Source organism: Hirundo rustica, chromosome 3 (genome assembly GCF_015227805.2).
Source record: "Hirundo rustica isolate bHirRus1 chromosome 3, bHirRus1.pri.v3, whole genome shotgun sequence".
In the NCBI taxonomy this organism is placed as follows: Eukaryota; Metazoa; Chordata; class Aves; order Passeriformes; family Hirundinidae; genus Hirundo; species Hirundo rustica.
The window spans coordinates 52,156,959-52,179,567 of record NC_053452.1 but is presented as its reverse complement, the minus strand read 5'-3'; the positions used below and the strand labels follow the sequence as shown (position 1 = coordinate 52,179,567).

Here is a 22,609-nt window from a genome sequence, read left to right as displayed (position 1 = left end):
ATACAAACACTCTTATCTTCACTGGTATTCTGAGTGCTCACACTGCCCTGTCACAAACACCCCCAGAGTTTTATCTTCTCTCAAAACACATCCAGCCAGTTTCCAACCCTCTCCAAAAGATTTTCTACAGAAGCGTCTGACCTTGGAAGCTCACTCTTTTTCATTACCCCTAAATCAGTGATTTCCATAGGAATACTATCAAGCCACCACCAGTGTCTGAAGAAAATTGGAAGAATTGATTTTCCCTGAAGCCACAATGCCCATGCATCTGCAGATTATAGGAGCTACCTTTTCCAAGCAGAGAAATAAAACTAATCAGAAACTACCTCAAGTGTGAACTTTTTGCCCCACCATCTCCATAACTATAGCAAGACCTTTAGTCCCCTCCAGTATACGTCTGAGATGCTGCTAACACATGGACTATTTCTGAGCTGGAACTTCTTGATACTGAGCTGCCCAGTACTGCTTTCTCTGACATCCCTTCTAAATCAGACACAAAGCATTTCTGGTTCTTCTGATGCCATGGATCGGTTTGAAGGGTTACTCCAAATCATTATCGCATCCATTTGTTTTGCCACCTTTTGTTCTGAGTCCCTACGTTTTTTGCTGGAGACCAAGTCCCGTTTCTTTTCTCATAGCCCTGGCTTCCATTTCCAGTACCAGCCTATCATTTCTCCATTGTTGGCATATCTGTGCATTAAACTGACCTACATCTCCTTCTAGGGAGTGGGTAGCAGATGGTACTTAGGCGATATGGCCTCTCAAGATGGTGCTTGAGTGGCTTGTGGGTCACAGAAGTGGGAAATGCTGGTTGCTCCATAAGCAGTGTACAGCTGAGCTCCCTGGAGAGTGCTCTGCTTGTTTGTATCAACAACTTTGGGCCAACGTGAGCCAGCACGGTCACATGCAGCAAGTAGGTCAGACAGGTTATCTTGGTTGCAATATTTATTTGAGAGCTGCTGGCATCAAGGGGTTCAGCTACACAACTCACCTCTTTTAGCATTGCTGCCTTAATGGAAAAGTTGGTCAATTCAACAGAGGAGCACCTTGGTTGCTGGCACTGGAGCACTTGTCCTGTGAGGAGAGGTTGGATGTTCAGCCTGGAACAGGGACAGCTTTGGAGGAGATGATCAAGAAGATAAGAGACAGGGTCTTTATAGGAGTGTAAAGCAGAAAGACAAGGGGCAATAGGCACAAGCTGGAACAAGGGAAGTTAAGGCTAGGTAGAAAGAGAAACTTTTTCAGTGCCATGACAGTCAAGCCAGATAACAGGCTTCCCAGGGAGGTCATGCAGTCTCAATCCATAGAGGTTTTAAAGACTAATTTAAAGCCCTGAGAGACCTAGTCTGAGATCACAGCTGAGCTTCCATCAAGCAAGAGTTTGAACTAAAGATGCCCTGTGGTCTCTTCCAACCAGTGAGACTATGATTAAGAATCTGTCTGTTCTTAACAAATCCCACCCAAATCCCAGGCTACAAAGGGCAGTCACAGCTGGGAGTTCACATTATGGAAATCCATCCCAGTCTTTGTGGTAGACACAGAAATCTTCAACCAAATTCGACCAATCCATCGTCAATACAGACAAATGTCACACAGAACAACGCCTCAAGTCATTGAGGGATTAAGACTTAAATTTGAAGGGCAGCAGCTGTGTAGGTATCCTTCCTTTATTTTCTCTTTCTGAGGGCCCAAGTGTCTAATTTCTCGTGCTATCTCTGTCAGAGCAGGGAATAGCCAACACAGCTGGCTCATGCTGCCAGCCAGCAGGCAGCTTCCCCTGCGCCTATCAGAGACGGTCCCTGCACAGCGCGCACTCCGTCCCCGCACTGCCTGCTCCTCCTGTGTCATTCTGTCCTTCCCTCCTCACTCGGTCTTCCCGTCCCTCTTCCCTCAGTGGCAGGATTACAGAACCAGTGGCCTGTTTCTGGCGTGCCCTTGTCTGAGCTTTCTGCCTGACTTTTTTCCTCTGCTCAGCTCTTCTCTTTGCTCCGGTAAGTCTGATCAGCAGCTTCATTGCTGTTGGTGCTTGGTGATGTGGCACGAGGGCTTTAATGTAAGCATTTCCCTTTGGGAGGGTCAACCCGCATTTTCTAGGAACCTAGGAAAGTCTGGGCACCATGTGGCATCTGAGGAAAACAGGGAGGTATCTAAGGTGGTTGCTGAAAGTAAGAAATTCTTCTCTTAAGAGTGATCAGAGAAATTTAAGATTACTTTTGTAGCGCTTGTGTTGAGTTGAGACTGGGGGCCGAGGGTGGGCTGCTACAACAGTCACTGGTCAAGGTTCAGGTGCCACATGAGAGATGAGGCAGGAGGGTTCAGAAATCCTCCAGGCCTAGTTCTGAGCCTGTATGGAAAACTGCCGTGAAACCTCCAAACTTTTGTTCAGTTTTGTACTAGAAAATTGCGCATAAATCATAAAGCTGTTCAAATGCAGTGGGTAACTGATACAGCTGGTTTTACCTCTGCTTTCTAGCACACAGAGCAGCTTCTATCTAGACTGTAAGAAGATACTTGTATTTTTCTGGAGGGTGATCGGAGCTACAGCAGCAGGGGCAGTTCCAGAGTTTGATGTTTGCTGCTTTGAGGTGTCACTGCAGACCAATCTGGTGTTATATAAAGATTAAGAAATCAGATTTTATCAGCTGGTGTAAAGCTTTGTTTTAGAGAAATGTGTGTGTATGTGAACTTTGAGCATAAAGTGCTAAACACCATCACCCATTTTAGAAGAGCTTAAAATAGCTCCTGGCTACAGAGCAGGTGCCATGTGTCCTTCTGCTGAATACATGAGCATGCAAAAGCTAAAGATAGACAAGTGTGTAAACCCTCTAGAGGTGCAGGCTGCAAGAAGGAAATCAGGAAGCAAATCCCATGAGAAGGAAAGGGAAGCACACTGTTTATAAAATATAAACAAAACTTTGTGACAGTCTTCAAGGCAGCCTGCAAGACAAGCTAAGGAGAAGACATTTAATTTATGTTTTGTTCATGCCAGGAGGATGCCTGGGCAGCAGTGTCAGCTCCCAGCAGTGGGAGAGGTGGGCTGGCACACCTCAGCACAGGAACAGTTTTCCCAGCAGCAGTGAGATGGCTATTGAAGCTCTGCTAAATCAGTCATTGGCCCTTGCCTACTGACCTTTTACTTTGGAAATATCGGCTGTTTTCAAAGCATGGTGAAGGCAAATTGTGCTGTAAATGTGAAATATTAAGGGATATAGTTGCAGAAAAACAAACTCAGCATGTAACCAGGCTGATCTGAGGTGTACACCTCTTGCTGTTGCCTCTGGGTACAGCTGTGGCTACGCTGTGTGTTCAACTATGCTGAAAGCTCCATTTCTGTCCTGAGTTATCCCAAGTTCTTAACAGAGGAAGGAGAATGGAGAAGAGTCTTTCTCACAGTGAGGAGGCAGCAGCACCCTCTGGCTCTTTGGGGGTGTTTCCCACTGAAGGAGAAGAGGACCACAGTGACTATTTGTAGGCAGCAACCGCAAGTGTCGAGTTTCCATCCAAAACACCAGGGCCAAGAAAGGTGCTGATCTCACAGCTGTGGAACAGGTCCAGGATTTGAGAGGAGGAAAAGAGTAAATAAGGTGCAATGCTCAGACTTAGACTGGTCAGTCCTCCCTCTTGCCATAAAACAGGATAAGGCTGTGTTGGAAGTTCAGGTGCCTGGAGGCAACAGTAATGGTAGTAGGAGTTGCAAAACTGAAGAGGTGGCTAGTCTAAAATTGGGCAAGTCTGAAAAACCAAGGAATTCCTCTTCTGGACTCAGTCACCTAATTTTTAGGCATTACTGTGTTTAAGATAGAGTATAATGTAAACACTTTGGGTCTTGCTGAAATTGGCAAAGTCTTTTATGGCCTGATAAGGGAGAATTCCTTGTGTACATCAAAGTTAAGCAGGCTGGAGTACAAGGGGGAACTGGGGCCAACTTCAGTAAAAACTCACAGTATCAAAGGCTGTAAGCAGGCACTCTCAGATGCTGTGACTCCCTCAGCATAAACTGCAGCACTGTGGAAGCTGTTGAGCAAAACAAGGTACAGAAGTCTTCAGAGGCATTGCATTTGTGCTGGAAAGCAGTTATCAGACCTCTGGTTTAGCCTGAGGAAGAACAAAATAAAACATTAGATATTTATTTTTGTGTGTAAATACAACCCCCAGTATGGCCCAGCAGGTGGGCATCTTTGGGTTAGAAGTTCATTGCTGTGTGCTTCTGGGGTTCCTGTCTGCTCACCATTCTGGGCTGGTGGATGGAATCTCAGCAGACATGAATTGCCATGGTTTCAGACTAATTATAACTAATCCCTTTCTAGCCAGGAATGTATGTTAGGGAAGATTCCCTGCAAGCCAGCTTGTAAACATCTTGTGTCCTTTATTCTAATTATCTAGTTTCTCTTTCATTCACCCATGTTTTCCTCTTGTTACTGAGACACATGCACAGATCAATTGTCACTGTGGATTTAAAGCCTACGGTATTTGAAGACATGCTTTGTGATTCACATAAGAGGAAACCTTTAGCCAGACAGTGCAACAAGAGTGATGAAGTTGGGAGGCAGCCAAGGGAGAGAGTCAGGGTACAGAGAGAACATTGACTTGAGCCTTCTTACAAAGAGCGGGAGATATTCGGAAAAGAAATTAATATTTGGAAATATTTGGAGCATTTTGCAGTCCTGCTCTCCCTCTGTGATGAACATATTACAAAAATAGCTATTTTAAATTGGGATATACTTTCTGAGAGTTTTATTCTGCCTAAAAAAGAGCTGGTAGTCCTGGGTTTTCTAGCTGATTGATTGCCAACTGCCAATTAGCTCAAATTAATGATTGCAACAGTAAACACTATCCTGGACATGTCAGAGATAAACACATATTTTGTGGAGTGTCTGGCTTAGCTTTTACAATACTCTTACTGACCTTGAATTAGTTGGCAGTCAATTAACTCTAGTTAAAAAAGATCACAAACAGGAGGCTAGCATTTGTGCTATCTGGAATTATTTACTTAAATTGCACATATAGGGTCTAATTTTTCAATGTAAATTAAACTCAGTATGACATCAAAACAGATTGATATAATTTTACAATCATTCTGCAGTGATATAATGACTGTGCCACAAGGAGTAAGGAAAGAATGGAATGCAATTGTGTGATAGGTCTGTGAGACCAGGTCCAGATGCATTCCTGAGCCATTTCTGCTGGCAAGTTGTATCTATGGATGGACTGCAGAGGCATGGATTTATAGCAAAGTTTTCAAGTGCTTCCTGAGCCCACTCAAAGCTTTCAATTATTTGCTTGAGAGATGATAACTCATTTGACTGTCTTATCTGCAAGCTCGGTCATATAGCTAGGAAATCAAATTGTGAAAAGTGTTGCCTTAGTGATGGACATCACTGCACTTCCAAACAACACTTTGACTGAGGGGAGTTTAAGAACACTGAGTCATTTATTACAGTAAATGGCATCTCTCTTCTCATATAATGCCTTTGGTCATGTTAGTTTACAGTTTTGAAGGCTGTAGAAATTTAGACACTATAGAAAATATATGTTACAGCCTGTTTGAACAAGGAACAAAATGCTTCCTAGTTAGCTCCATGTTTTCAAAGTCTTTTAAAAAAATAAGAAAGCAACCACTTCACATGCTGGAAAGAACCAACCAACCAAGCTTCTTCCCCTCCTCCTTCCCCTCTGGAACCCTTGTAAACCATATTATTAAGAAGAACAAAAATCAGTCAGGGAAAGAGAGAGAAAGGACTCACGGCTGGAAAGAGTACAGTCCGCATCAAGCAGCAGTGGGGGTTTGTTGCAGATCAAGACCCAGCTGTGCACCCCACACCTCTGCACTCCTTCATGAGGGCAACTCAGAGGTGCCAGCAGCCTCTCCCTCTGAGAGGGAAGGGGCTTTCACTGCTCGGAGTTTTCCTGGTGCCCAGGATGCTCTTGCTGGCAACCTCATTACCAGGTCCTGGGTAAGCCAAAGCAGGAACACAGATGTGTTGGGGGCTTTGTATTTGTCTGGCTGAGTGCAACTGCTCAAAAACACAAGAAAACAAAAGCTTCTCTTTGCAAACTGGGAACAAATTAGCTGAAATTCACCCCACAAAACACCATGGACTATCAAACTGTGTTATGTGTGGTTGGGTTTATTTCACTGTGATTTATTCCGTAGTTTGTACTTTGTCAAAGGTGCTGTCAGCGGCACGCAGCAGCTACAAGAGAAGGGTGGTTTAGAGCTGTTTATCTTATTCTTTGCTGTTATTGTGGCACTACCAAACCACGTCTCTTGTGGATCAAGCACCATGCTGGGCTTTCCAAAGGCACAGTGCAATTTTCAGTGCACCAGTTTCATTTAAAATATTTTTCATGATTATTGACTTAAGATTGTTGCCATCAGGAGACAAACAGGAAATGAAACTAATGCAGCTCTGAAGTGAAGCTGCCCATATCGGTAGCGACTGTTGCAGGTAAACAGATCAAGGAAAGTAAACATGTGGCAAATATTTTAGTCAAGGAGGAAAATGGTATAAGTGACTGGGGTGTCATTTCATGTGTCATTGCTGGCAGTGGGAATAAGAGATTTTCATTTTTAAGTGTTAGATTTGGGTAGAATTTTCTGTTGGAAAGTATATCATTTGCTTTTCTCCTTTCAGGCAAATCACCCTGGTTATTTATCTAAGGGTGACATATTTGACAAGCCAGAGCCAATGGACAAGCTGCCATCCCAAATTTCACACAAAATCACTCACATGCTGACCAAACTTTGGTTAACAGCTTGATGGCTAATTCTTTATATGGCTAGTTCTATGCCTTTAAATTAAAATTCCATTTGTTCTTCTGTCAGGTGCTGCACCAAGCATGGAGAATGACCAGTCCTCCACCTCACCTGGGCAGGACATCCAGGGGCAGAGTGGGAACAAACCTGCTCCTGGCCTGCAATCCCCTGCTCCAGCCCTGCCATCCCCTGCTCCAGCCCCCACGGAGCAGCCAAGTACCTGGCCCGAAGCAGCCGTGTGTGACATCTCAGAGGAGTTGAGCCGGCAGCTGGAGGACATCATTAAAACCTACGGGTCTGCCACAAGCCTGATGGAGAAGGAAGACACTGCTGCAGGAACCAACAGGCCTGAGAAAGGAGAGCCAGGCAGCTTGGAGGATGCAGAGTATGAAGATGGAAATGAAGAGAGTGAGAAAGAGAAGCTGCCTCCTGGGGATGCTTCCAAAGCAAAGGAGCCCAGCAGCAACAAGGAGCAGAAGCTGGAGAAGAAAATCCTGAAGGGACTAGGCAAGTATTTACATACTCTCACAGCCCTTCTGCAAACACAAGTGAGAACTCCCTGGTCCTTGCTCTTTACCATACTGAGTTTCTGGTATGGATGATAGGGACCTCCAGATACCACTGAAAATTACAGTGACCATTACAACTTTTCTATAACTGATAATTATTTTTGGCACTCCCCAACAGGTAGGCTGTATCAGATATTAGTTCTTTAAAAAAAGAAAGTTGTAGCACACAACCCTGATGTAGTATTGGGCTGCTCACATTGGTTAGCCAAAGCTGTCAGTCCAATGACAAACTGCACGAAGTCACTTAGATGAAGGGAAACTTAGTCTCTTGTTTGTACCTTAGTGAAAGTGTTCTTCTCCTGTCTGCTCAGGTATGACTACTCACTGGTCACAACAGTAATAATTACTGTGTGGCATGGGGACCTGCAGAATAAATTTACTGTCATGCCCAGGTTATTTTTCATTTAGTAAACCTCTGGACTCATCATATAATGTATATGAAATAAGCCAATACATTTGTTCTCTAACACCTCAGCCTGGGCAGGGCTGTCAGCTGAGCCAGAAAGAAGTCTCAGCAAGTTTTTGTACACATGTACTTTCTGCTGGGCAGCCACTAGAGAGCAATGTAGTTACATTCCAATCTAATATAGATGTAAATTATTTCCCTTCCTATATTTAACTCCAGCCAATCTTCAAGGCTCTCCTTTGCATGAGACCCCCAAAACCAAATGCAGACTAAGCCTGTAAAGAAATCACTACAGGACATTCTTAAAGACAAGGGAAAAAGGATAGGAGACAGCATGGATTATTTCCTTCAAAAATTCGTTGGATGTCCAGAGGGAAATTCCTCAGTTTCTACTGCCTTGGCTTAGGTACTGTTACTGGTACCTAAGCGAGCTCAGTGAAAACCTTACCAACACACAGTTCTCCTTCTCCATCTGCCCTTGTGACAGTTCACACCTAGGCTGGATTTTAGCTTGCTTCCACTTATTTATGCTGATGTTATAGAGAGAACTTAGTGTGAAATAATGAATTTTCTCCATAGACAGTACTCCTGGACTGTACTACACTTGAAGTAGAAAATGTCCAGCCCAAAGCAGAAAGCAAATTTTATCTCACAGCCTCAGGAAAGAAGAGCGTTTGGAAAAGTATGTCCAACCGTATCTCCAGAGTCGTCAGGGATACTTTGTATTTGATGAACAAGCAGTGTTCAAGCTCCAGCTCATACCTGGGGCTGAAATGAAAGCCAAGAGGTATCAGGAGAAGCAATACCTAAATGGCTGTGCAGTGATTTAGCTCTGCACACCCAGGGAGTTATTAGACTACCTCTGGTATAGAAGCTTTCTTCACCAAGTCAGGGAACTGATTTACATGAGTATCACATTGCCCAGACCTGGCTGGCAGCACCTTCCACTCTCTGATTGTTTACTACCACACCATAGTCTCCATATCTGACTTAATATTTCTGCTGTCTTGTGAGGGTTGATCAGCAGAGGAGCTGAGTACACCAGATTTGATCCACTTTCAATTGCAAAGAGATCTGTTCCTGAGCCTTCAGGGTCCAGGACCTTTCTGTCCTATTTCAGTCAAATGTGCCATGTGTCTGACCTCATCACGTTGGAAAAACATTGAATGAAAATCAGATTACACAGGACAAAAGCATTTCACAGACAATGCTTTTGTTAGGAAAAAAAGTGTGTTACTGAGGTCTGAAATGGAGGAAAGTCCTAGCATGTTTGTTCTTATGTGGCAAAGAAAAACCCAGAAATTTATAGCAAAAATTATTCCTTTCCTTCCAAAATGCCTCATTTCACCTGTGTTTTTACAGACCCATGCATCAAAAAAGCAATTTCATAACTGTACATCAACTGCAAACTACCTCTAGCATCAAATCTCTGCTTCCTCTTTTTCTAAGGAAAAGAAGCCACCCTACTGATGCAAAGTTTGAATAAGCTGAATACTCCAGAAGAGAAGCTGGACCTGTTGTTTAAGAAGTATGCTGAGCTGGTGAGTATAATGTTGCCTCTTTTCTGTACAAACTGCCTAAACAAGAAGATATAAAAAATACATGACATGCAGCGTGGTCAAACCAGTAGTGTCTGTCCTGGTAAGTGAATCCCAATACAATTGTCATGGTCAGATAGTTATGGGTAAAAAAGAGAAAAAAAGTTAAAAGCTAGGAAAACGAGTTTTGGGTCAAAAAGCTGATGAGGCAGAATATATGTACTTAAAGGCAAATCTACCAAATCTGACCCACACTGGAGACTGGTGCCTAGGCTCCTGCCTTCACCTCCTGCACGGAGTTTTGCATGCTTCTGTTGTGGGTGTTGCTTTAAATTATGCTTTGGTGATTTCTTCAAAATAAAAATAATACAGGACTTAGTATAAAACTCCCTGTAGTAGGAAGCAGATAATAGAAAACTGAGACTAATAGTAAGGGAAGCCACAGCACAATGAAATGAAGAGTCAAAGCCCCTGTCACCATAATGTCACCCCTGTAACAGTGCCACCTACCTGACTGTTCTTTTCCCCACTTAAGATGGGTTATTTTCAGATGAAGGGATTTTTTCTGTGTAGTCAAAGGACTGTATGTCCATAAGCTGTGGAAATCTTACAGATGACAAAGCTGCAGCATTTTACATTTTGTGGAGTGCTGAAAAATGTGTGAAGCAGAACATTGACTTTGTAATTGGTTTTATGCACAGATGTGTCCCTGTCTCATCATAATGTGAAGTGAAATTTAGCTTGCCCCTTTTGCATGTAAAATCCTCTGATTTCATACATTGGGCTTAGGATGTTCATAGTTTATCTCATGCTTAAAGGGACTCCATGCTCACGGATTAACTGAAATAGGTCTTCTTCCTCTATAAAATCTTCTTCCTCTATGAAGTACTCTCCACTCCATTCAGGTGGCATTGCAGCACTGTATAAAACAGGGGCCCGTACTGCCAGTACATGCAGGAGAAAGGTGCTAAAACAAAAATACTGAGCCCTTGTTTCTGACATACTGTGCAACGTCACTAAAACAAATCATTCAGTAAACACAACGAAAACCTTGCTGGAGACAGCCTTACCCTGCTCACTGGGGGCGGCTCAGGGGCGTGTGGTGATTAATGGCTTGTCAGCAGCTGGCTGTAGCTGTGACCTCTCTCCCTGCTCCCTCTTGTCCATCCCCATCACACACTTCGGATCACATCTCGCTTTTGCTGAGCTGTTTTCCAGCCAGATCTGCTCCCTGGTCTGGTGAGCCGTGTGGTGACACGAACACTGGTTGCAGCACAGCTCCGGGGAAGGTGTAGCCATGTGACAGATGGAGCTGGGTGCTGGCAGCGGCTTCCCCTGCTTCAAGTAGTGCTGGGGCTGGCTGTGGCTGAAGAGGCTGCCCAGCAATGTTGTTTCCCTGCCAGCCCATGCCCTGGCACAGTCTGCACCACTGTGGGTACACAGCGGGCTGGAGCATGGGCTGGTGAAGGTGGAATCCGGCGTGTTGGGTTAGCAAAGCGGATTGTGGTTTACAACAGCTTTAGCTTACAAACAGCTGTTGCAGAATTGTTGATAACTGGATTATTTTCCGAGATCCTGCGAGTCTCACAAGTGCTGGGTGCAAGAACAATATGCTAATAAGTAAATATGAGCTCTGTCATTATCTGCAGTGGGATCAAGATAAAACATTTTTTCCTAAATCGACTGTTTATTTCTCTAGGTCAGCTTTCAAAAATCAAAATTCCTTCTATTTGCAGTTAATTTTAACTTCTTTTTCATTAATTATTCTTAAACAATTATCACTGGGGACCCTTTTGACATTCCTATTTACCAGTGAATTGCCTTTTTCATTGCAAAAGTAACACCATGTCTTAGATATTCCTGAAAACATTGAGATATAAGTTTCTAGTGCAAGTAATATTAATGATGGGGGGGGGGGGGAAAGGAAAAAATGCTTGGAAGACTTCTCACATCATGATTAAGACTGATTTTATTCTGAGCCCCCTATCTCAAGCACAGTTTGAGTGAATCATGAAATTTGGATAAATCATTATCCACTGAGCACAGGCTGTGCATGCAAAAGGTGAAACAAAAAGAACATTTTCATGTTTTTCAGCAGAAAGGGGAAGGGGACGAAAACAACCTTATGAAGGAAAAATATCTCAGCCTTAACTACAGAAAAGAAGTTTCTTTTCCTACAATACTAGAAAAATTATTTCAGCTAGTGCAGCTAGATAGATGCACAAGTCTATATTGTGATCTACAGGAGCAAAAATAGATAATGCACGTGTTAAAAGTTGGACATAAACTGTAAATATACTCCATGCTGGTGAGAGCATTGTTTTGTGGTACACTTGGCTGTGATTTGATTAATAGTACACAGAGCTCTCTGCTATAAGCATAAATTACTGAACATCTGCAGAAAACAGATGAAAGTGTAAAGTATAATGCTTTTGACTGTCTTGTTTGAGCTGCTCATCATTTCCCAGTGCTCACAGACTTTCCCAGTCATACTGGGGTTAATTTGTACAAGTGATACCATATTATTAGATATCCTAGTCTTAACAGCAACTGTTATTTATTAAGGTTCGTGTCTTTAAGCTCATGTGCTACTTTTTCAATCAGAAAACATCTGGACTTCAGAAATACCTAGCAATGTTTGCACACCTGTGATAAAGTGAGGAAGGTTATTGTGTGTTGGAATGGGAGGTTAAATTGTTAAAAGCTTCAGAGCTGAAGGGCTTCTTTGACCTGATTGTTAGAGTGTTAATTTACAGTACAGGATTTTTTTTCCCGACGTCCAGTGATGGACACACATCAAAAGAAGTGACCAGACTGTGCAGGGATCACTATTAGCAATTTTGTTGCTGGTCCTCTTTGCCCCCTCCAAGTACACCCTGCTCCCTACCAGCCTTCTAGGGAGGGCAGGAGCCATGCACTCACAGAGCAGCAGACACCCAAGGGAGCATCAGGGGCTGTTCGTGTTTCCTCCAAGAATTACAGGGAGACAAAGAGCTCAAAAGAGTTTGATCCACCATGACCCACCCCCATTGATGACAGGACCTCCAGAAGCACAACTGACAGATGCTCTCACATGGTCCTGTAAGCCAGAGGAGCCTGGGAAGAGGAGGTGCCACATGTCATTTTGGGAAACTCTTCTCTGAGGAGAATTCTCCTGCATCAGCAACAAAGCCCCCACACGAATGGCATTCGTGGTCTCCAGCACCTCTTCTGTTGTTTTTCCCAGCAGGCTCCTGACTATTTAGGAAACTGCTTCTTTTTCAGGAAACTGTAAAATAGAATGAGCAACTACTATATTACCTCATGATCTGGAGAAATCTCACCACATAGTAAGCACTAGTGACTGCTCTAGTTCCAAATGTTGAAACAAAAACAAAAATCTCACAGATGTCCTTCAAAGCAATTCAAACCAAAGAAGGAAGAACTAAAATGGTGTGACAAAAATTTAAAAATTGTGTTCACCCATCCACAGTACAGTACACTTGGGACAATTGCAGCAAGCAGGCTTGGGAATCTCCAGGTTCCTCTCTCACATTAGTGCTGGTAAATGCAAAAGTTTTCCTAAGAGGTTAAGAAAGCGTGAAGACTCTCCCCAAACCAAAAGAGCTCATTTCCTCTCCCTCTTTGTTTCATTTTAATCAATGTTTCCCTGTTTTAATCCCCATTTTGCCCAGCTTGAGGAGCATCGTGCCGAGCAGAAAAAGCTGAAGTATCTCCAGAAGAGACAGGCCCAGCTCACCAAGGAGAAGGACCAGCTGCAGAGTGAGCACAGCCGAGCCGTCCTCGCCCGCAGCAAGCTCGAGAGCCTGTGCCGAGAGCTCCAGAGGCACAACAAGAACCTCAAGGTGAGCGAGAGCCTTATCACGGTACCCAGCACTGGGGGCAAAGATGATGGTGACACCTTCCCATCTCCCTCTAGTACCAAATCAAAGGGACTTTTGCATCTGCACATGCAATATGTAATAGTTACATATACTGTCTAATCTGGAGGTCCATTTACACCAGGAACCCTTTATTTCTCATTTGGAAATAGCCCAGCACTTTTGGACACTGGGTTTGCCAGCAGTAGTTCTAAGCCCTCCTTGCATTATTAGGGAGCTCGGTGCAGAGAAGAGCAGCAGTGCTAACAGACGGGGGTAGTCCCTCAGATTCTCCCTCAGAGCGAAGATGCAAACGCACGTGCGTGGACAGAACCACAGGAACGCCAGCTTTGCTCCAGTGGACTCACAGGAGGCTGGTGGGTGTTTTCGTGTAATTTGAGGACTTGGACTTTTACAAGTGATTTGTGAGGGTCAATCCGTCAGGACATTTGCCTCAAGACACCAAATGTCAAGACAGGAAGAATGCCAAAATTATTTGTGGAAGTTGTTTGGATCATGAGAATCAGTTAAAAGAGAAAATTGTCAGGAGTGTCAAAAGGCTGGGATCCATAAACTGTATCTGCCAATTGTTTGATGCATCATGCCACTTAAGTGATAAGTATAATATGATTATGCTCCTTGAAAAAATGTATGTTCAAGAAGAATATTTCTGTTGTGATCATTCTTTTTTTTTTTGAGTGCATGTTAGTGATGGTGTTGGTATTAGTATACAAAAGGCCTCTGCTTTGATCTACTCAAGCCCTTTCTTTATGGGGATATAGTTATGTATAGAATTACACACAGGAGTTGTCAGAAACAAGAATTCCATCTGATACAACCTCTATTACTGGTAATGCATTTTCATTCATTTCCACCGGCGCAGGAGCGGTCCTTCACGGTCTTGCTCTGACTTCCATTGTGTGCTGGTAAGAATACAGCTGGGAGAGGGAATAGTCACACATACTCAAACTGTGCCCTAGTAGAAGGATAAAAGGAGTTTAACAGACAGGGAAGCTAGGAGCAAATCTCTCTGTGCTCAGTTATAGTCATGTAAAACTGGTAGTGCAAATTAAATTTGTGCCTGTCATTTGTATTAGACCTGAGTTGTTGCTCAATATTGATCCACAGTGATTTACCAGGCCATCCGTGGGTAAAAATCTTTCAAAAGAAACCAGTTTTAAAATTAATTAAGGATACAGTGCTTTGCATAGCCTTAACTGATATTCCTAAGAAAATCATATCAGTGGAACAAATCAGTGAAGACCGGGCCATTTAGAAAAATGAATTCTATTTGGAAAAGATATTTAGAACAAATGTTGACACAGTTTCCCAGCTGCTTCATGCTTATTAATCTTACTACTAGGAAGCATGATTTTTCCATTCTCTTTGTATATAAATTCTTCCTTACGCATTTCATCTTTACAATTAGGAAAGTCTCTTTCCAACATCTTTTTACCTGCTGGACTGCTTTACTTGGTGACTAGGTTCTCCAAATAAACCTACAAATTTCAGAGTCAGTTCTTATTTTTATCCTGTATCTTTGCCAGGTGAGCCAGGGAAGATACCTGGGGTGATCTGGTACTAGGAAGAAGTTTCAGATTTTCATCACTTCTTTCTAAGAATTTAGAGACCTTTTAATAAACCCAGAATATTATCTTTCCTCTGGTTCCCATGCTATCAGTGCAGAAAAAAAAAAAAAAAAAAAAAAAAAAAAAAAAAAAAAAAAAAAAAAACCCACCCAAAATTAAATAAGACAGTAAGACAAAATACACTTGCAGAATGCACGAGAAATAAAGTAGTAAACAAAGACATTCATTATCTTTATCCAATTTTGTCTCTCTAAAGAATTTTAGCATAGTTCTTGGAATGTTTGCCTTTATGCTTTTGCTCCTGGAAATCTGAATATCCAGAAACTCATGTTCTATTTATTTAAATGAGTGTAATTTTCTTTCATTTATGACTGTACTGAGAGGGCCCAAAACCAGAAAATCCATCAAATGTTATTTTTAAAATCTTATGCTTAAATATTTTTATTTTGGTTTTGGCAGGCTAGATATTCATAATTTTTTAGTGTTTGGGATTAGCAGTTCTGATTATGTTTCGAAATGTGGAAAACAGAAGCTAGGAGATTGTGTCATTTCAACAGCAAAGGAGAAACCTGGCCTGCCCAGACCAGAAACCCCCTCTGACTTACCATGTGGTACATTATATGCACATCACGTCATGTAAATGTCATCTTCACTCATCTGGTGTGTGGAATTCCCATTAACTGCAGATCCGTGCAGCCAAGTGATGATGAATATGCAACGCAGAGCTGCATTGATATTCCACAGGGCAGATCAGAGAAGAAAAATTTCTGGTTAGTATTGGATACCAGCCTCAAATTCTCGCTTACGAACAGTCCAGCTATTCTGGTTATTTCCTTGCAGTTACACAGCTGTTTAATTCTCCCTCCAAGAAAAGCAGGATAAAGATTCATAGCGGATTCAAACAGCAGAACGTGTTCCCACTGCGATAGAGAGCAGCTCTGCTAAGAGCAACAGCAACTCATTTCTCTGCATGGAGTTCATGTTCTGCCAATTATCTGACAGGGCGGCTGCTACTTAGCATCTTGTAGTGACATGAGCATCTCGGGTCCCTCGTCCTTGCTGCCACCAGCCATTAAGCAATGACTTTCATACAAATGTCACAAAAGTCAACAGCTTCAGTTATGGGCTCAGCTCCAAACTGGCTCAGACCGTGGTGCCTGGGAATGAAGAGCACAGTTCATTGAAAAAAGGATTCCTCGCTCATATCATCTTAGCTGATATGGCTTCAGCAGACCAATAGTCTTCTGGAACTGCCCCAGAGGCACGAGAACAATGCCAGTATCCATCACACTCCTCTCTTTGCAAATGATCTCACATTCCTGCGCTAAATCCCAAACTGCAAAATAGCCTGTCTTAATTTTAACAAGGTTTTACTCAATGCATTCTTACATTCTTGGCAGCAAAACGTGAGAGCAAAAGCAGTATTGCACTAGGACAAGAACATATGTTTGAAAGGGTAAACATGGAGTGCAAAGGTTCAGAAAGGGCAGACAAAAGAGAACAACAGTTTATGGCTGGTCTCTGCTCAGTGCTGTAGCCACACTATTGTCCTTCTGCTCCGCCAGTTCCCCTCGCCCCCACCCACCTTTAATCTGTTACTGGGATCTCAAGGATTTAACAAATGAGGGCACCTGAGTAGCTCCCCAGGACACATACCAGCTCCCATCCCCAAGCAAATATCCTTCTCGAGAATATTTTTCTCCAAAGCAAAACAGTTATAGAGAAATCCTGCATCCTGCAAACAAATGTTTGCTGGCTCAGTGTCTTTAACCACAAACCTTTGTACTGTCTCTGTGCTCTGTGTTGTATCGTTTTTCTAGCTCAGAAGAGCAGGAAATACGATCTTCTGAGTAACACATATGCAGAGTAACACATATTTTTACATTTGCATGATTGGTAGTCTCAGGATGTTTCATTTCACCTTGTAAAAGATGTTTGGTGTGACATATCCCTTTTTGTGACATATCCACCTTTTTTGTTTTATATTCATACGGACTTACTACTCTGGAGAGCTTTAAATCATGGTAGTGACATGTTATAATGCTACCTGCTTTATAACAATAAAATGTTTTTGAGGAAGGATGTTTGAAGCTGTAGAAAGAGGACTTCAGACATGCAAGGTCAATTTCTCACTCTGACTTCTGGATGGGAAGCACCTGGTCACTCTTCTGCCTGCTCAGGGCTGCACCTATGTAATGGAGAACTAAGAGGCATGAGGAGTTTTTAAAACTGTATTAGAGATAAAATGGAATTCTGACTTGAAAGAAACTACCTAGGAATTCAAGTCAAATTTGGAAAAAGTTTCAAATAAAAATAAAAAGGATTACATTGTTTGTAAACATGCCCTTTCAAAAGAAAATTAATATGTCCTTTTGGGAATGCTAAAACATTAGATTTAAAACACATTCTGAGCAGCATTTTTAACTCTACTTTGGAAGAGCATTCTTCTGCTAAAAAGATTTAAACAAAAAATCTTACAAACAGCTCAATTGCTGGTCAAGAAAAATGTTTCAAAATCATTCTCACCAATTGAGAAAAAAATAAAATAAAATAAAGTACTTTGGAGAGCTTCTCTTTCATCTTGCTGCAAGTTTTCTGTGTGTCCGCTTTCCACGCCAGGTACTGAACCAGGACCCAGCCCCCGTGTCATTTGCCCAGTTCCACATGAAATTCTTCCTTCCTCTTAGGAGAAAGAGTCCTTCTGGGTTCACACTTTGTATTACTTAGTTTATGAATACACACACAGGTTCTTGTGTGAACTGCAGAGCACAGCAGGGCTCCGTGGTGATTTCTGTGCACCAGGGTGTTATTAATGGCTCCATTGCTTTCCTCCCATCACCCAGGGTGCTGTCATCCCTATCGCTCCCCGGGCAGCAAAAGGACGAACATGCCCTACCTTGAACAGCAGCTGTCCTAGATCAGGCTCGTGTTGTGCATGCTAAGCAGGTGTTGGGTCATTTGGTATTCACCTTACTTTATGAGCAGGGCCTGAATCAATACCTGCTATGTCACATTCATGGTACAAATTGTACCTTATTAGAGTCAGCTAAGGCTTTATTCAAATATATTTATAGAAAATATCCATATGCAGTGTTACCACGGATTTTTATGCAAATTACTATGCTAGCTGAAACCTTATTAGAGTATGACATTTGCATGCTGTGGAGTGAGTTTTTAACATGGTTCTGGCGTGATTTGTAACTACAGCAGCTATGGTCCTAGCCATTCTATATCAGGATTACATTCCCCAGAAGGGCAGACTGCCCTGGAAGAAAATGAGGAGGGAATAAAAATAGTCTGTATTTCTGGATCCAAAGCAATGAATCCGGATTCTTTCTGCATTGTCTTTTATATAAACAAATCTAAAACAAAACTTCAACAGCAGGGAAAAAAATTAAATCTGAATGTCTGCTTTGATTCTGTAGGAAACAACTTACAAGCTTTCCTTGAATTCACTAGCTAGTAAATTAGTGTAAGTGTTCATGTCAGTTATAAAGTTAGGGAAGGAAAATTGAGGAACTGGAAGGGATTCTTCAGCAAGTGATGGATTTCTCTAAAAAAATTTGAATCCCAAAGGCCATGAATTTGATATGAAGATTACTTGTTAAAATGAGGCATTGTAAAGGGTGATTTTTTTTTTTTAATTCAGTCAAAGAGAATTTTGATAAAAGAGCTTTTGACTGCTTCCACTAAATATCTTTTTCCAAAGCAAAAGCCTTGATGCAGTATCATGAATCAAGACATGCATGTATGTCCTCTCCTTCAGGCTTGCTTTGACCTCAAGCTCTGCTCTGCATCCATCTTTATAAATGCAAATTCTTAGTTCCCTAATTTTTTCAAGGCCACCGGGTAATTTGCTCTGTAAATTTACAATCACGCCTAATGCTGGAGCAGATGAAAGCGAGAAAATCTCCAAAGAGGAATGCAAACACGTATAATCCTTCAAAGGGAAGCCTTTTGCTACTCCGAAACAGTGTTTTTCTGGAACTGCTTATTATGCCTCTCACTCGCCGTGTTCTCTCCCATTTCACAACAGGAGGAAACACTCCAGCGGGCACGGGAGGAAGATGAGAAGAGGAAAGAAATAACTAACCACTTCCAGGGCACACTGAGTGAAATCCAGGCTCAGATCGAGCAGCAAAGTGAGAGGAACATGAAGCTCTGCCAGGAGAACACGGAGCTGGCGGAGAAGCTGAAGAGCATCATTGACCAGTACGAGCTGCGGGAAGAGGTGAGCGGTGCCCCGGCTGCTGGCTGGGACGGGCAGCACTCCCGGCTGTCCCAGGGGAAGCAGGAAGCACTGCCAGCAGCCTGGCCGTCGTTCGGGTGTCCCACGGGGGTAACAAGGGGAGCCCCCGCCGTGCTCTGCCCTCTGAGCAGCGCCGTGCCCGCAGCGAGCCCTCCGCGTTTGGCCTTGTGCGGGGCAGCGCCCTGGCCGCGGCGGCCTTGCCGCTTGGGGAGAGCGGCTGAGGCACCCGAGCGGCGAGACGTGCCGCCGGGCCGCTAGGCTGCCACAGCCCGCCACAGCTCCCCTCAGTCCCGGCGGACCTCCCCCAGCGCCCCTTTCCTCCTTCCCGCTAAGCTCCCGCTGAGGACAACCCGGCTCCCATTCCTTTCTTCACCTGCCTGTTCTGCAGGTGACAACAAATACGTTTTGCTCCCTCCAGAAGCAGGTTGCTGAGAAGGGCTCTGATGTAAACTGTTTGACCCTTTCCCCAAACCAGAAAATTAGGATGACCAATAAAGGAGACCCTTTGAACCGAAATAGATTTTTTGATTTTTTTTTTTTATTTTTTTATTTTTTTTTCCCCAATCACAATGCTTACTGAGATCTAGCAGAGAGTAGACAGATGGGAAATTATTCTTTCTGTAAATACTGGAATTGGCCAGAAAATTTCGACACCAGAAAATAATCCTCCTGTAAAATCCCGAACCGCCATTTTAAAAAAAATTTATAACAAACATCAACAAATATCACAATGGGCCTTTTTATAATTCCTAAATACATTAACTATGAGCCTCAGTGCAATCAGACAACATTATCATACTGAATTAAACATAAGTTATCTGTCTTTACGAGCTGGAATGACTGATACAATACCTGCTTTTCCAAATCTGTTGAATCATGTATGAAGTCCTATCCTGAATGAAGGAAATGTATACTCCTCTCTTGTGGTGTCTATGAGAAGCAAATGTAAACCAGAGGGACGCACTCAGAATAATTGCTCCTATGAATTTTATCTGAGTGAATTAAGAGTGAAGAAGGCTATCAGAAACATTCATCTCCTAAAAGTCACCATGGAGGCAGATGTTTTACAGGCTAGAGAAGGCCTCCAGTTTGTTTGGTCTTATCTCCACATCCCCACTCACATCCTGTCAGCCAGGCCCTCTGTTGTGCAGGTGTAGCCGGACCAAAGGCGATGTACTGGGCTCGTATTTACACAGAGTATGCCGTGGGCCGTGCACGTGCTCCCAAGTACTGCAGGGGCAATGTGTCTACACCATCATCCTCACTGTGGCTTAGGTCCACTGGCAATTTAACAGCTGAAAAAGTGTGTCCCCAGCATATTTATTATTGAGGAGCAATTATTTGATCATCAGTCATACTAGATTATACAGATGACTTCATATGTAGACCACAGAATTGGCAAAGATGCTAAGGCCTTTTTTTTTTCTTATTATAAATCAAAATTGATAATGTACACCAGTTTCCCTTCCCTTGCTAATTCTGGCACAGTTTGTTCTTACCAGAGCTGTAATTTTTTAGTAATTGCAATAGGCTGAGCAATGATTTTGTCTTTTAAGTATTCCAGTAAATAGCTGTACATGTATGAGCATGAAGGTCTATGTAGATGATTAAACCTGCACATTCAGCAGAATTTTTTTTTTCACAGCACCTTGATAAAATATTTAAGCACAGAGAACTTCAACAGAAACTGGTGGATGCCAAGTTGGAGCAGTCTCAGGAAATGATGAAGGAAGCCGAGGAGCGACATCAGAAAGAAAAGGAATATGTACCTATCTTTCTAATTTGTCTGTCTTTTATCTAGCTTTAGGCCAAAACAAGTCCTGCATGCTATTTCACTGGTATGTTCAGGTCCAACCTGGGGTATGGTAGCAGAGAAGTTTTTATAGCTACCATCAATGCTCAGTGCAAAGGAACAGCCTCTGAAAAGCTGCTTTCCTTGGCATTTGCAGTTTTAGAACATGCTGCAGAGCAGTGGGTTAGAGCCCAGACTGCTTCAGCTAACTCACTGTTACCGTGCAGTTGGTGCATCGTGATGTTGGGCCAGGTGATGCCGTTAGTTTTCAATTGTCTCTGGTGTTTGATCCTCCATCTCCCCACACAATAAATGCACACATCTAAACCATCAGAGAGGAGACCAAGAATGTGGGATTGAAGCGAAATGGCTGAAGGCTGCTACTCCTCAGATTCCAAGGCTCCCCAGGCATCCTGCCATGGATCCACTTTCACCAGTGGAGGAATCCACAGGAGCCACTTGCTCTTACAAAGCCTCCCCTTCTCTGTTCCCCTCCCTGTACGGTTTGCCAGTGCCTCTTTCAGGCAGGGTCTGGGTCCATTTAGCAGCTTGGTCTTCTCTTCTTCCCTTTCCGGAGCAGGGGACATCTCTAGCAGGGAGATAGGGAAAAGCAGGTCCAGGAGTGATGTCGTCTGCAGACACAGCTGCGATGGGAGGAGGACACTCCTCCATCTGTAGTCTCACACATTTTGTGACTAAATCAGACTAAAATTAATTTTCTCAGACTGCCTGGTATTTTCACAGCAACCCTCACATCTACAAAGGATCGGAGCTCAACGCCGGCACAAGGTCCCTCTTCTCACCTCCCAGAGGGAGTGACAGGCTCTCCTCAGCTGGAAGAAAGCTTTAGTTTTCACCAGTCCTCCAGCTAACTCGGGAGCAGCATGAGAGATTTCTATAAAGAGAGGACATTTACCCCTTCCCCACATCTAGAAGCAGATATATTATCACAAGCATGGCTCTAACGTGCTTCTCAAAATACTCAAAATAGATGAAAATAGGGGGCTCTGTAAAACTTGTGGTTAGAGCACAAGGGAAACACAGCATACACCTCTTACCAATAATAGCCCATAAGAGCACTTATCCTCTTTCTCTGCACTGATCTTGCAGCTGGAACACACACTCCTACGCAGCTTTACTCCCAGCTAAAGAGTGAGAGTGAAAAGCAGCTGGGGCTTCTCTGTGCAGCTTCACCTGACAATTTGTAGTCTAGCTGACTTATTCTCTTTCACTCTGAAACCTACATAAAGCCAAACCCCAAAATTTCATTCATGACCATTGATTCTTGGCAGATTTAAACTCCAGATGTCGAAGAAATCACTTAAGCAAATATGGGCTTCCTTTACTGATGTCACTGGGAGTTCTGTTAATGAGTACCAGATTTCAAATACTGAGGGGGAAAAAAACCTCAAAACAGAAGATACAGTCTTGTGGCAATGACCTTTCATGCTACACCTCTCAGAACATGAGTGTTGGGGCTGCTTGTCACCTGTGACTGTTCCTGTTTTAGTCAAAACTTCTTTGTGTGTATTATCCAGAACTGGTATGCACAGTTTTGGTATTTTCATTTTTTAAAGCACTGAAAGTCATCACTGTCTGCAATTGGGAGTGGAAGATTTTCCTTTGGGCTTTGCTGTGTGTATGAAATAACAGGTTTGAAAACAAGCTACAAAGCCTTTATGCAGTGGGTGTATAATGGTATGCGCAGTGTACAAAGAATATTTTTCCCATCGTCCAAATGAATGCTTAAAAATCCTGTCTTTGAGGGAGGCTGGTGATGTATGGCTATCATCACCTCCAAGCACAGTAGATTTAGCTGCAGAAATTAAGGCCAAAAGCCATGCAATGA

General features: G+C 43.0%; 1 protein-coding gene across 1 annotated transcript in view; it reads left to right on the top strand.

The window, feature by feature from the left end:
- Positions 1–1,733: 1,733 nt before the first annotated feature.
- TXLNB (taxilin beta) overlaps positions 1,734–22,609 on the top strand; it is a 35,197-nt gene continuing 14,321 nt past the window's right edge. The window contains exons 1-6 of the mRNA XM_040057404.2: positions 1,734–1,991; positions 6,827–7,264; positions 9,182–9,273; positions 12,945–13,115; positions 18,756–18,950; positions 20,614–20,733. Of these exons, the coding sequence (XP_039913338.1) occupies positions 1,751–1,991; positions 6,827–7,264; positions 9,182–9,273; positions 12,945–13,115; positions 18,756–18,950; positions 20,614–20,733 (1,257 nt within the window). The 5' untranslated portion in view covers positions 1,734–1,750. The remainder of the gene's footprint in view (positions 1,992–6,826; positions 7,265–9,181; positions 9,274–12,944; positions 13,116–18,755; positions 18,951–20,613; positions 20,734–22,609) is intronic.